General features: G+C 50.4%; 1 protein-coding gene across 9 annotated transcripts in view; it reads right to left on the reverse strand.

The window, feature by feature from the left end:
• The window catches only part of NBEA (neurobeachin), a 714,827-nt gene that overhangs the window by 258,918 nt on the left and 441,747 nt on the right, over positions 1-14,162 (reverse strand). For all 9 annotated transcript variants that reach the window (XM_075592121.1, XM_075592113.1, XM_075592110.1 and 6 more), the window contains one exon: positions 617-783. In XM_075592121.1, coding sequence (XP_075448236.1) covers positions 617-783 — 167 coding nt within the window. The remainder of the gene's footprint in view (positions 1-616; positions 784-14,162) is intronic.

Genomic DNA, 14,162 nt, shown 5'->3' on the forward strand with positions numbered 1-14,162 from the left:
CATCTGGACTAAATTACCGGTGTGTTTTGTGAAATTTGATTTTTCTTAGTAATTCGTCACAGAATCCAGAACCCATAAAAGAATGTTTCTCGCACAGTTTAGCTGTCTGGAAACAGATGCTTGTTAATATTTCTATAAAAAATATATTGTTAGAAAAAAAAACTTGAAAATCTTGAAAGACTCCGACTGGAAAGGGCGTTCAGAATCACATATTTAAATAGGCCAACTCGGCATGCCGATCACTTGTGTGCCTGTTTATGTTGGTCTGGAAGCATTTTGTGAAACAATGCGAGTCCATGCAAGATAGGCCTACAGTTCACAAGAACAATGCTATGTGCTGATAATCCATCCAGGACAGAAGGATTGAATGCAAGATCAAACATCTAAACACACTGGTTTCTCAGTATAAAGAAAAGAAGCAAAGGCAAGTGCCACAAAGGAAATGGTCAGTATAAAAATTATATTGCAAGCCCTTTGGGTAACAACTTAAAGCCTCTATTGTTCTACTTCATCCGGTTCAGCGTATGATAGAAATACTATACCAAAATATGGACTATGAAGGTTTTGTGGCATAAACAACATTGACTGCTTACATGAGTAGAAGTGTCACTGTTACCTTTGAGATATGGCTCCCCAAGCTCCATGTTTGTTGGTGAGAATGTTCAGGATCTTCTGCTTTAGCTGGTTGGCAGTCACGTGATCTCTGTGTTTGGCAGCACTGATAAGATGGTCACACATCTTCTCTTCTTCTCTCCTGTCAGCTGCATACTGCGCACATTGTGACTTAAAAGGAAAATATAACACACAGTCACAATTAATGGCGAAAACATATTTTGATCCTATTTTCCTACTCTAGTTTGCAAATTGCAATTTACAACAGATTTGTTTGTTACAGGTAAATTCCACACAAAAATAGGGAAAGGTCATTTTATTTGTCTATCTTTATTTATAGAGCCTGTTCTTGAGATATGCCGGGCTGAGGGAATAGCAGGAGAGCTCGGGAAATAGATCAAGAACTATCTACGCTTTGGTATTTACATTTTTACGATTTAAGTTTTCTGTGACATTTTCCTTCGCCGGGAGTATCCTGCCCTTCCTGTGACGACGCATCACACCTTACAAGTTGGTTACTTTGAAATAACCGAAATTCCTGTATTACTCACATAAAATGTGAGTAAAATCATATCTTCTACATTTACTTATTCATAACAATATTACACTGTGTTCTCTTTTGTTTTTTCTATTTAACTGGATGAGAGTGCGTGTCGGACCCCTTTTTGCTACATTTTCAGTGACCTCCATCATCATTAATATTGCAAATGTTATGTTATGGCCATGCACACATTGCAAGCAATATTAATCAATATAGGGGTATACAGCATGTGATAGGGTTTTACATGTGTAAAATGTTCAATATACCCCAACACTGCGGAACTCAACACGCCTTACAACACAAAATAATTTTGACGACTAGCTAATGATGGCTCAGTAACTCCCATTAAGAAACAGTGAAGTGTTTTTCTTGCGTGGGGGATTCTATGATTTTTCAAATAAGTTACGGTTTTGCTGTCATGGTCACAGAGTTCATTGGAGGATCTAAGATTTATTTTTTTTACTCAAAAATGTTCTCTGTGCAAAGAAAGCTTCAACACTTATCTGTAGTGTAAAATTGGTATGCTAGTGCTACCAACCAAAAATAAACTGCACATTTATCCACATTATTTAGAGTAAACAAAACAAGCTCTACAAAAGGTAAATGGTTCTATGCACAATCATCAACCGTGAAGCAGTAGGGTAACAAAAATGTGAAGGGTTAATTCATTTTTCAAATGCATCATTCTCTAAAACAAATAACCAATTAGTACAATGACCTGCCTCAACAATTAGGCTAATTTGTCAGCCTTTAATTGGACAGTAAGATTAAATGATCATTTATCATTCTGAATGATGACTGAATGGATATTAACGGCTGACTCCTGGAGTATGGAAATGGTACACATCGTAGTTTAAATGAATCAGAAGAAAAATGAATCTAAAACAGGTCTGATGAAGGAAACGTTTGCAAAATGTTACATTCTCACTTTATGTATGTGCTGTTTATGTGGTATGAATAAAGATGGAGTTGTAATAATACACAAAAATGAAGATGCTAAAGGTAAGACAGGGAGCCCATCTGGAAGACTTTTAGTTCAGGTTGAGTTTATGGATTACAGACTCCATCTTACCAAACAGGAGAAGAAAAAAAAACATTTAGAAAATAACAAAGCAATTTGCTTTATTAAACAGGCAATTCAACATGGGATATAGATTTTTTTAGGAGTCCGTTTTTTTTTTTTTTTACATACCTGAAACCAAGGGGGAGCTAAACAAAGCTAGTTTCAGCTCAGGGAACCGGGGGTCTGCTGGCCAATAGAAAGCCGCAACATCATTGATTACGGCTTCCTAATGGTCAAACAGTGGTGGCCATGTTGCATTCTCCATAACACCGGCAACTATAACTGTAATTTTCTCGGTTATTTGGGGGTCAGGGGAATCCCGAGATTGTGGCTTTAAAACATTTATTTTTAATCAAATGCAGACCCTGAATAGAGGCCGCTTTCTTCCAACCTGAGACGTCGAAGGCCAGTAACAAATAATGGATGAGGAGAGATGGATACTGTGCCTGCCCAGATAGCTACACAACCACACCACACATAAGGGAGAGGCTGGAAGAAGCCAAGTCCCCTCTAATGTTTTAGCTTCCATTTTTATAAATTAGCTATAAGGGTTACTTTGCAATATTTACAAGTATCTGATTAATAAAAAGGCAAACACCTATATGTAGCCCCGAGGTAAAATCACGATTTCTGGCCCCTCTCCGCGAGTGCCGTGGGGTCGCGGGTGCCGCCGGAGGCAGCGGTGGACCCGCCGGGAGAACGCGAGGGTGGGGGCCATTGCAGGGAGCGGTGCAGGCTGGTTGCCGGGGACGCGATCGGGCCGTCGCTAGGGCCGCGATCGCGTTGCCACCGGCTCGGCGGCTTGAGGAGAGTGCACCGCCATTGCGCGTAGGTTCGCGCACGCGCAGGAGGCGGCCAGCGCGCGATAGGACTCCAGGGCTAGGGAGAGGTCGCGCGAGAGTAGGGAAGGTAGTAGAGAGGTTGAGGCGGCCATTAGGGGTTCGCGCATGCGCAAGGGAAGCGCGCACGCGGCCCCAATGCATAGACAGCCCCTGGGAACTACAATTCCCAGGAGGCTTAGGGAGACAGGCATCAGGTGCCTGAGTGTAGCCAATAGGGCTGGAGGAAGCTCAGCCCGGGAATATAGATACATTTCCCGGGCTTTGCAACAGTCAGTCAGGGCAGAGCAGAGGAAGGAGTAGGAAGGGTGCAGGGAGCGCGTGGCTCCTGCATCAGGTAAGGGTCCTCCCTAGATTCCCAGGCAGGCCCCAATTCCCGGGTAAGGGCAGGGGGTAACTGAAGAGGGACGGCCTTAGCTAGGGAGGTGACCCTTGAGTGTGGAAGGTGCTGGTTTGGCAGTGTCGCAGCGGAGAGAGCTGTGGGCACTGTCAAAGAGGCACAGTGTGCTAGCAGTGTGTTTGCTGCGGGATCCAGGGGCTGTGTGTGATTGCAGCTGCCTGTGAGTAGTGTCGCTGTATGTGCTGGGCGCAGTGCGTGCAGTGTGTGTGAAGTGTGGATCCCTGCAGGCTGACAGTGTGAGCGGTGTGTCAGCTGCAGGTGCTTTGGGAGTAGCTAGTTAATAGCTAGTAGCAGTTACAGTTAGGACTGGGTAGCTGGGGGAAGGGGGGCAGGTTATGTCCACAGGCCCTAGGAGTTTTCCCCCAAGCCATCCCAGGTTGCGGTTCTTCAGGGACAGGCCCTAGGTTAGGGTTGCTGTCACTCTAGCAGTAGTCAGTGATAGGAAGGCGGTTGCTGTTCCCATGCGGTTGGTGTTGCCGTGATCCGGTTGCAGTTCCCGTGAAGCGGTGGGACCCTCGTTGGGGTCCACCGGCAGAGTACCTGGAAAGGATCAGACGGACGTCTGACCCTTTGAGAAGAGAGTTGCGGTCCCGAGCATCGGAGTGCTCGGAAGGTATCTTCAATATTATAAAGTGCACCAACTGGGCCCTAGCTTAACATAGTGACTGCGCAGTCACCCACGACCTTTCGTAGGAGTACGAGACATTGGGTGTGGGGTGATCACAGGACACTGGGTGGGGAGCACCAGACATTGGGCTGAGGGGATGCGGATAGAGCATCGGGTTACGTTATGTTATGCAATGTGTTATGGTATGTGATATGTGTTCTTTAGTAAAGCGTTAGTATTGTTTTATCTACGTGTGTTATGGTATTTCTTACTCAGGGCTATCTTTCCTAACGGGGGATCCTGGGTAAGTGGAGGCGCTGCACCAGGTAATGGTAAGGGTTTCCCCAGGCTCCCAGCTAGCGGAGGCTCAGATCTCCTGGAGCCACAGGTGTTACGCAGTACCAGTAGTCCCTTAGAGCAGGTGTGTTGCGGGGAAAGGGACCGGTTAGACCACGAGGGGCCAATGTGAGATTGGGTGGGTCAGGCCGGTTCACAAAAAGGGCTACATTTGGAGGCGCTGCTGAGATATCAGACCTGGGGTGCCCTGTACATGTTTTTCTAAATTTGTGTCCTATTTTTGTTCCGCCATGGGGAAGCCCTCAAGGCGGAGGAAGCCACGTGCTAAGTTCCCGGCCGCGCGGGAAAATGTTGCCAACAGTCATCCAGGACTGGCGGGAAAACCCGAGCCCCGCCCCCACACTGTGAGTGACTTAGTACAGAGCTCGCAACACTCCCTGGAAGAGAGTACTGGATACAGAGAAAATTGCTCGCCGTCGTATGGATCCTGGCAGACCAAGGCTGGGAGCGTATCCTTTTTGTTGTGTCCATGTACAATACAAACATTGAGTCTCTGGGGTAGTATGGACCTTAATGTTTTGGCGTGCATGGTAAAAATGCGGTTGGAAGACGCGAACGAGGAGGGTTACCTAGACTGTTTTTGTAACCAAGGTGACTGCTCGTCTTGTAATTTGGCTTGGGGGCGTGTATGTGGCTACTGCAGGGTACCGACCCTGCAACCCAAACTGCCGCAGCCTACAGAACGGCCAGTGGGAGGGGACACTGTTGTAGAAATGGAGTGTCCTTCCCCTGAGAAGGAAATAGACTGCCAGGGGTTACACCCCAATGTGTATATGCCCTGGCGAGCGCCAGGAATAGATGAAGTTGTGCTAGCGTGTCCCTGCCTGCAAAAAGCCCGTGCCTCGGGAGCAGTCCTGTCGCAGTTACCGCTCGACTTCAAGGACATCGAGTTGGATGGAGAACTGGGTATCCAGTGTTTTATGCCAAATTGTGACTGTCCTAGGGAGGCACTGGAGTGGGGGCCTCAATGTGAGTGTTGTGGGGCCTGGTTCCTACAGCCTATCCTGCCCCAGGCGGCGGAACCAGCCGATGAAGAAGAGGAGGAGCCGGACCTCTCTCCTGAAGTAAGTGATGCGTGTCCCCAGTCTGTTCTACTTCCAGAGGCCGCCGGGGACCCGTGTGTCCAGACCACTGTTGCAGACCCTCTCAAAGGGGACGTGCAAGGGGAGGAGCAGGAACTTCTGATGGCGGAACCTGCGGAGGAAGAGGCGCCTGATGGTGCTACCGAGGTGGGTGAAGCCGCTACTGATTTGTCCACTTTAGCCATGGAGGTGGTGGAGGGCCCGTGTGCCCAAATGAACTTTCCAGACGCTGAGCCAGAGCCGCTGAAGGCGGAGCTCCAGATGTCGGAACCCCAGATGTCGGTTCCAGACCCGGTTCCCGAGCAGGAACCACCGAGACCAGAACCACAGATTCCGGAGGGCCAGGGTAAGGTGCTTGTACCCCCGCCCATGTGTGATGATTCCAGCGACCAACCGAGCGTGGTGATGCGCCTGCCGGCGGACCACTCCAGTGAGGTCACCGAGGCAACCGCCTCAACTGATGCAGACCATGATGTGGGCCCGTGTGCCCTGCAACGGCCAGTCCGGCCTACCACCGAGGTACCAGCGGTCCCAGGCGTGGGATCAGTACCTGCCAATACCGACCGGGGTAAGTTGACTGCCCCAGGGGTGTCGGGTGTGAGCTCCCCGGTGATCGTGGAGCCTGGTGACTCCAAAGGTAGGGTCACCCGGGCGATGGGCTCACCCCGTCATCGCGTCCTGGTGGAAGTGTCTCCCCCAGAAGATCTCTGCAGATCGTGGAACGAATCCGACCTCATGAAGGTATCCGGTGTAGCGGACCGGAGCGACACATACTCCTGCACGAGGAGTCTCCAAGCTTGGCCTTCTCAAGACCCGGGCCTACCCGAAGAAGTGGTGCCGTCCGCGGACGAAGTCACCGTTAAAGGGATTGTTGGAGCGGACAAAGACTCTGTTGAGACCGCTCTGGTAATTGTGGCCTCTCCCAGGTGCGCGATGGAGCGCTATGTTCGCCATGTGGTGGATCGAGGCAAGAGACTGAACCTCCCTGTCTCCCGTGAGACGAGACCGGAGGAACCGGAAAGGGTCAATACCCAGGACCCCTTACTATTTTTTCCGCGAGGGGGAGGCGGTGTTTTGACAGAAGAAACAGGTCTTGAGCTCCAAAAGACTCACAGGAGTCAAGGTGGGATACCCTCACCCAGTCTGTTAGGGGCACTCCACTCTGAGACTCAGCTGGCCTCGGGTATCCATGCAGGTATGTCAGACATTGGTGAACAAATGCATTTTCCATTATATAATTATCTGTTGCATGGCTGCTACCCAAGCGAGGGCGTTGGGATTCTGCGAGGGGGAGAATGTAGCCCCGAGGTAAAATCACGATTTCTGGCCCCTCTCCGCGAGTGCCGTGGGGTCGCGGGTGCCGCCGGAGGCAGCGGTGGACCCGCCGGGAGAACGCGAGGGTGGGGGCCATTGCAGGGAGCGGTGCAGGCTGGTTGCCGGGGACGCGATCGGGCCGTCGCTAGGGCCGCGATCGCGTTGCCACCGGCTCGGCGGCTTGAGGAGAGTGCGCCGCCATTGCGCGTAGGTTCGCGCACGCGCAGGAGGCGGCCAGCGCGCGATAGGACTCCAGGGCTAGGGAGAGGTCGCGCGAGAGTAGGGAAGGTAGTAGAGAGGTTGAGGCGGCCATTAGGGGTTCGCGCATGCGCAAGGGAAGCGCGCACGTGGCCCCAATGCATAGACAGCCCCTGGGAACTACAATTCCCAGGAGGCTTAGGGAGACAGGCATCAGGTGCCTGAGTGTAGCCAATAGGGCTGGAGGAAGCTCAGCCCGGGAATATAGATACATTTCCCGGGCTTTGCAACAGTCAGTCAGGGCAGAGCAGAGGAAGGAGTAGGAAGGGTGCAGGGAGCGCGTGGCTCCTGCATCAGGTAAGGGTCCTCCCTAGATTCCCAGGCAGGCCCCAATTCCCGGGTAAGGGCAGGGGGTAACTGAAGAGGGACGGCCTTAGCTAGGGAGGTGACCCTTGAGTGTGGAAGGTGCTGGTTTGGCAGTGTCGCAGCGGAGAGAGCTGTGGGCACTGTCAAAGAGGCACAGTGTGCTAGCAGTGTGTTTGCTGCGGGATCCAGGGGCTGTGTGTGATTGCAGCTGCCTGTGAGTAGTGTCGCTGTATGTGCTGGGCGCAGTGCGTGCAGTGTGTGTGAAGTGTGGATCCCTGCAGGCTGACAGTGTGAGCGGTGTGTCAGCTGCAGGTGCTTTGGGAGTAGCTAGTTAATAGCTAGTAGCAGTTACAGTTAGGACTGGGTAGCTGGGGGAAGGGGGGCAGGTTATGTCCACAGGCCCTAGGAGTTTTCCCCCAAGCCATCCCAGGTTGCGGTTCTTCAGGGACAGGCCCTAGGTTAGGGTTGCTGTCACTCTAGCAGTAGTCAGTGATAGGAAGGCGGTTGCTGTTCCCATGCGGTTGGTGTTGCCGTGATCCGGTTGCAGTTCCCGTGAAGCGGTGGGACCCTCGTTGGGGTCCACCGGCAGAGTACCTGGAAAGGATCAGACGGACGTCTGACCCTTTGAGAAGAGAGTTGCGGTCCCGAGCATCGGAGTGCTCGGAAGGTATCTTCAATATTATAAAGTGCACCAACTGGGCCCTAGCTTAACATAGTGACTGCGCAGTCACCCACGACCTTTCGTAGGAGTACGAGACATTGGGTGTGGGGTGATCACAGGACACTGGGTGGGGAGCACCAGACATTGGGCTGAGGGGATGCGGATAGAGCATCGGGTTACGTTATGTTATGCAATGTGTTATGGTATGTGATATGTGTTCTTTAGTAAAGCGTTAGTATTGTTTTATCTACGTGTGTTATGGTATTTCTTACTCAGGGCTATCTTTCCTAACGGGGGATCCTGGGTAAGTGGAGGCGCTGCACCAGGTAATGGTAAGGGTTTCCCCAGGCTCCCAGCTAGCGGAGGCTCAGATCTCCTGGAGCCACAGGTGTTACGCAGTACCAGTAGTCCCTTAGAGCAGGTGTGTTGCGGGGAAAGGGACCGGTTAGACCACGAGGGGCCAATGTGAGATTGGGTGGGTCAGGCCGGTTCACAAAAAGGGCTACATATATATAGAACCTTAGATATGGCATGACTCATTTTGATCCTGGAGGGACTCAGTGTCATTCCATAAGACAGTGATATGCAAACTCACTCACATTTGGTTTGCAAATATTTTTTTTTTTTATAGAGCTACCAGAATTGTTATTATCTGGCCAAACGTTCGATACAACTTGACCAAAAAAGTTTAGCAAAATGGCAAATTTCGCCAGCGAATCACAAAGCTCAAGTAAAGAGAGGGGAGAGAAAAAGAGGGGATGGAGCGGGAGGAAGAAGAGGAGACAGGGGGAAAGAGGAAGAGAGGGAGGGGGGTCAGAAGGGGGTAACAGAGAGAGGGTAGGGAAGAGAGAGACCCAAGAGGCACAGGAAACGTCGGTGGTCATCACCCAGAGTGGCTTGACCAAAGCTTTGGTTGGGCTATTAGGGATAAGAACTGCACTGGCCACCTTCCGGCGCCTATTCAGCAGAGTGTGGGAGGTGATATAAGGGTATGCCAGGGTGCACATAGGCAATCTAGCTTTACTCAGCAGTTCCTGGAAGTTCCATCTGCCCCACTAGATCGGGTTAGGGAAGTAGGGATCACACTGAAGCCGACCAAGTGTGAGGTATGCATGGCGGAGGTCCTGCATCCAGGACCCAAGGTACGCAAAGGGCAGCTGAAACTTGAGCTGGCCAAAAGGAGAGGCTGTTCGGCAGAGTCCGGTACCCCAAACCCCGAAGCCGGGGCTGGCTCTCTTAGGGATGGCTGAGTTTTATAGAGAAGGGGTTCCCACACTACATTGGCTGGCCAAACCACAGACCAATTCGACCCGACAAAGGCTCCCTACACAGTGATCTGGTCTCCAGAGTGCGAGACTGCAGGGCAGGCCCTCAGTGGTGCCCTAACCTTACCCAGCCAGGGGATGCTTTCTACCGACCTCAAGAAGGGGGCAGTGAACATGGCTTATCCCAGTAGAACGGCCCCGGCACGGACAAAAAAGACAAGACTGTACTCAATCTTGGGGACCAGTCTGTCGGGGTTCCCACCCCAGAGCTCTCATTTTAAGGGGGAAGGTGTGACGATAGTGGCAATGTGGTTAAGCCCAGCAATTGCTCCTACCAGTCAAAATGGATGCCAAACTTATGGCTTAAAGAGACCATCTTACTGTGGTCAAAATAGCTGACATGATCGATACTGTGTGCTCCTGTAGCAGTTTTTTCTCCATGCATATATACTGTAGTGTATTCGAAATGACTCCTTTGTGTGCTCCAGTGTAAATTGTCGTGGTTTCGCATGACAGGCCTTTTTTCAACCTGGCTATAAATACTCTGACGGAGAAGGCCAGCCGAGCATTCTATGCAATAAGAAAACAGCTGTACCACCTCAAAGCACCAATAAGGGTCTGGATGAAAATATTCAACAGCATCATCACACCCATCCTTCTGTATGGCAGTGAGGTGTGGGGTCCTGTGACATACACAAACTTTACCAAATGGTATACCAGACCAACAGAAATACTGCCTCTGGAATTCTGCAAACATCAAACAATGCATGCCGGGCTGAGCTGGGCCCCTTTCCTCTACTGCTCACTGTAGAGAAGAAAGCACTGAAATTCTCAGCTCACCTAAAGAGCCACCCACAGTCGTCCTGCTACAGAGCAATGAAAAACGAAAAGCTCCGCAATAAACCTGTGCCATCAAACAACGTGTCCTCTCACTCCCAGAACAAAACCACACACAGATCAACAACCTGCTCAAAAAACTAATCGACTATCACCAGAGAGAGAGAGGGGAAAAGAGAGAGAGAGGGCAGGGAAGAGAGAGAGATAGGACAGGGAAGAGAGAGAGATAGAGGGCGGGGAAGAGAGAGAGCAGGCGGGGAAGAGAGAGAGCGGGCGGGGAAGAGAGAGAGAGAGGGCAGGGAAGAGAGAGAGGGCGGGGGAGAGAGAGAGAGAGGGCAGGGAAGAGAGAGAGAGGGCGGTGAAAAGAGAGAGGGCGGTGAAAAGAGAGAGAGAGCGGGTGGGGAAGAGAGGGAGAGCGGGCGGGGAAGAGAGAGAGAGGGAGACAGGGCGGGGAAGAGAAAGAGAGAGAGGGCGAGAGAGGGCAGGGAAGAGAGATAGGGTGGGGAAGAGAGAGAGAGGGCGGGGAAGAGAGAGAGAGGGCGGGGAAGAGAGAGAGGGCGGGGAAAAGAGAGAGAGAGGGCGGGGAAAAGAGAGAGAGAGAGGGCGGGGAAGAGAGAGAGAGAGGGCGGGGAAGAGAGAGAGAGAGAAGGGCGGGGAAGAGAGAGAGGTGGGGAAGAGAGTGAGAGAGAAGGGCGGGGAAGAGAGAGGCGGGGAAGAGAGAGAGCGGGGAAGAGAGAGAGGGCAGGGAAGAGAGAGGGGGAGGGGGCAAAGATAGAGGGGGGCAGAGAGAGAGGGGGGTCAGCGAAGAAAAAGAGATTGTTGGGCAGTGGTATCAGAAATGAACACAATATCTCCATCCCTCCTCTTGACATTTGATATGTTGGGCACTAACTATTCATGACATCAGGTGCAAATAAAAAAAAAACATTGGAATTGCCCTCACTGAAATAAACATGTGGTTCTCATATAGGAAAAAAATATATGGTTCAATTGGGGATAAATGTGATTCGAGTAGGAAATAATTTCTGAAAATCTTAGGATTTTGGTTAATATTTTGAACAATTTACTAACAGAAGCTACTAAACCCTGCGTTGTGTATTATCACTTCTGACATATGAGGCCCTAAAACATTTTTAACAAGCCATTAAGTCAATCAAAAACCTCAATCTTAGGTGGTTACATGATGCTCTGATTAATAGCAAATGTTATTTATTATCAGAGCTGTATGGTATTTCTCAATGATAAATCCATAATTGCAAATAAGCTTGTGTCACATTTCAAATGAATGTAACAAAGCTAGTGCAACACCATGACAAATGTCCGCTATCAACCCTGCCAAATAAAGCAATGCCTGGGTATTCAGAGTAAAATAACACATATCCTCTGTCTCATGCTTTTCTGGTAGGTCAAGGAGCACAAGGACTACTACATCAAACTGTAGGCTTAAGAGAGCTGTCTCACCGAGATAAGGACCTCATCAAGTCTGAGGATTGCTGGCTGCTCTATCCAGCTGCAGGGTGCTTTCATACAATTTTGACCCTGTTCTTCATTTCATTTTGCACTTTCAAGCCAATCTGCTTTATATCCAGTGTGCAGCTATGCTCTGTTTATTATTTATTTTTATTTTTTAAAAGGAAAAATCAACCAAATCTTAGTTTCTGCCTTTTGTGCTTGAGATGTGAACAACAAATGACATAATACCGCTCTAACCCTAAATGTTTACATCCCTAAGGCAGTGAACAGTGTCACACAATTCTTCAGGCAAACAAATCTTTTCTGCAACTTCTGTTCTAACACTGTAGGTACAGTAGCTGGAAGGAATAGAAAGCATTTTAATGGCAGGGAAACATTACAGACTACCCTATCCTCTAGCGGCCACATAGCCATCAGCATGGGGGTCTCCTGACCTGGGGGCTGTCCTCCTCTCTGGCCCGTAGCTACGTAGGGCCTATTTAAGGCCCTGCTGGCGGGGAGCGCAGCCTGTTCTCTGCCCACCAGCTATTTGATGCAAAGGTTCGTTTGCCCCCTAAGGTTTGTTTTGACTTGGTTATTTATCTGTTTGGGCGGCGCACGAGCGAATACCCTGGCGCTTCCCCCTCCCTTCTCCAGTCCAATAATGCAGGGGTTAAGGGTTTTTTTTGCTTCTAATTAAGATTAGGCATGGAAAACATTCAGTAGCCAGTCCTTGGGTTTTTGGGGAATATGTGTTTGATGCTTTAAGGTACATCACACTTCTATGGGTGGCTGGCCACTTGGATTATGCTGCTGTTTGTCCATGACATAGAGGCCCCTATTTTACATTGATCTTTGAATCTGGATAGTGGGTGGCTGCTCAGTTGTCCAACTATTTATCTGCTCACTTAGGGACTAGGGACCTAGTAAAGCAGTCATTATAAAAGTTAGCTGCGTAATAATTTTTGGGCACTGGGGTTGTTACTGGCTCACTTGAGTTCTTCCTTTACAGATGGCGGGGGAAGGCCCGAGCGGCGTTCTCAAAAGCATAATCGCCTGAGCAATAAGGCTAGCAACGTTCTGATGATAACTGTCGCATGTCTCTTGTCTATTTCAGCGGGAATCTCTAGTTGGGCAACCAGACATTTTTTCCCCTCTTCGGATACGTGGCATTCTGGGTGTCCCGCGTAGCACTCGGGCACATTCACGCTCTCTTAGTTCCATAATTAGGCTGGTCATTGCTCTGGCAGGCGCACATTGCAGCAAAGAGGTCGGTTGCGCGACAGGATAATTGCGTTTAGGAAGCGGATTAGACTCCCAGAAAAATCGCACAGCAGGGCCACAGGGACCAGCCAGATCATCGAAGAGGTAGCTAGTTTTGCCGTGGGAGAAGCGCCGGAACACACCGTGGCCCCAGCAGAACCCAGCCCCCCACGGAAAACCCCAACCCCACCCTGGAAACCACCTGCACGACCACGGCTACTCTCAGCCACTTTATCCATGGGGGGGAGGGGGCACTGGCACGGGAGCTGCCCCATCATCGTCAGGGGGGGAGAAATCTCGGATTAGGCTTTTACGGACGCAAATTTATGTCTTGCCAGCGCATTAGGCACGCATTTAACAAAAGAGGAGAGGGAGAAAATTTGGGCAGAGGACTATGTAGAGCTCCTATCCGTGCTCCCGGATTACAGGGAAGCGCTGACGTAATCATTTAAAAAAAGGGACGCAAGGAAAGAGGATGTTGAGGAACGTCTCTGTCCGCGCACATTTTCCAATTGGTCTTGCGTGTTTAGATTCCTAGTGGGGGTGATTGGGGTGAGAAGGCCTCCCACTTATGTTCAGCACTGTTTAAATACATGGATATGATTGGGCATGCCCACCAGAGGCACAGTGGTATGGGCTGATTGATATACGATGTCAAATTCAGGGAAAAAATGGCGTTGAACAAAGGTAAGATGTCATGGGACATGAAGGATGTGGACCTATGGATTGATTGGGTTGCGGCAGACAAGCCGGCGCCCTATCAGAAGGGGTCTAGAGGGGACGCCAGGAAGGCAGCTTGGGAGAGAGCCAGGCTGGGGTTTGCTTGGTCTTTCAACGATTCCCGGTGCACATACAGTAACTGCTGATTCAAGCTACCTGCGGAGGGACGCATCCCCAAGCAAAATGTTTTAGGAGTGGGGGACGCGGTTCCAAGGGGGCAGGGCGGAAGTCTGGGAAGGAAGGCGCCATCCCCAATAATCATCAGACGTTTGGCACCATGGCTGGAAAACTACCCCAATAGGGAAGCGGACCGGCTGCTCCTAGCCGGGTTTACCGAGGGGTTCAGGATCCCGTTTGAGCAGCAAGTGTGATCAGGGTTTGGGTGTAATTTAAAGTTGGCTAGGGCATACAGCGACGCTGCATGGGAGAAGGTGAGGAAGGAGGTGGAGTTAGGAAGAATGGCTGGTCCATTCGCCGCCCCCCCCCCCCTCTCCCCAACCTGAGGATGTCACCACTGGGGGTTGTTCCCAAGAAGGACCGTGAGGCTTTCAGACTGATCCAGCACCTTTCCTACCCCGAGGGGTA

Source organism: Ascaphus truei, chromosome 3 (genome assembly GCF_040206685.1).
Source record: "Ascaphus truei isolate aAscTru1 chromosome 3, aAscTru1.hap1, whole genome shotgun sequence".
Lineage (NCBI taxonomy): Eukaryota > Metazoa > Chordata > Amphibia > Anura > Ascaphidae > Ascaphus > Ascaphus truei.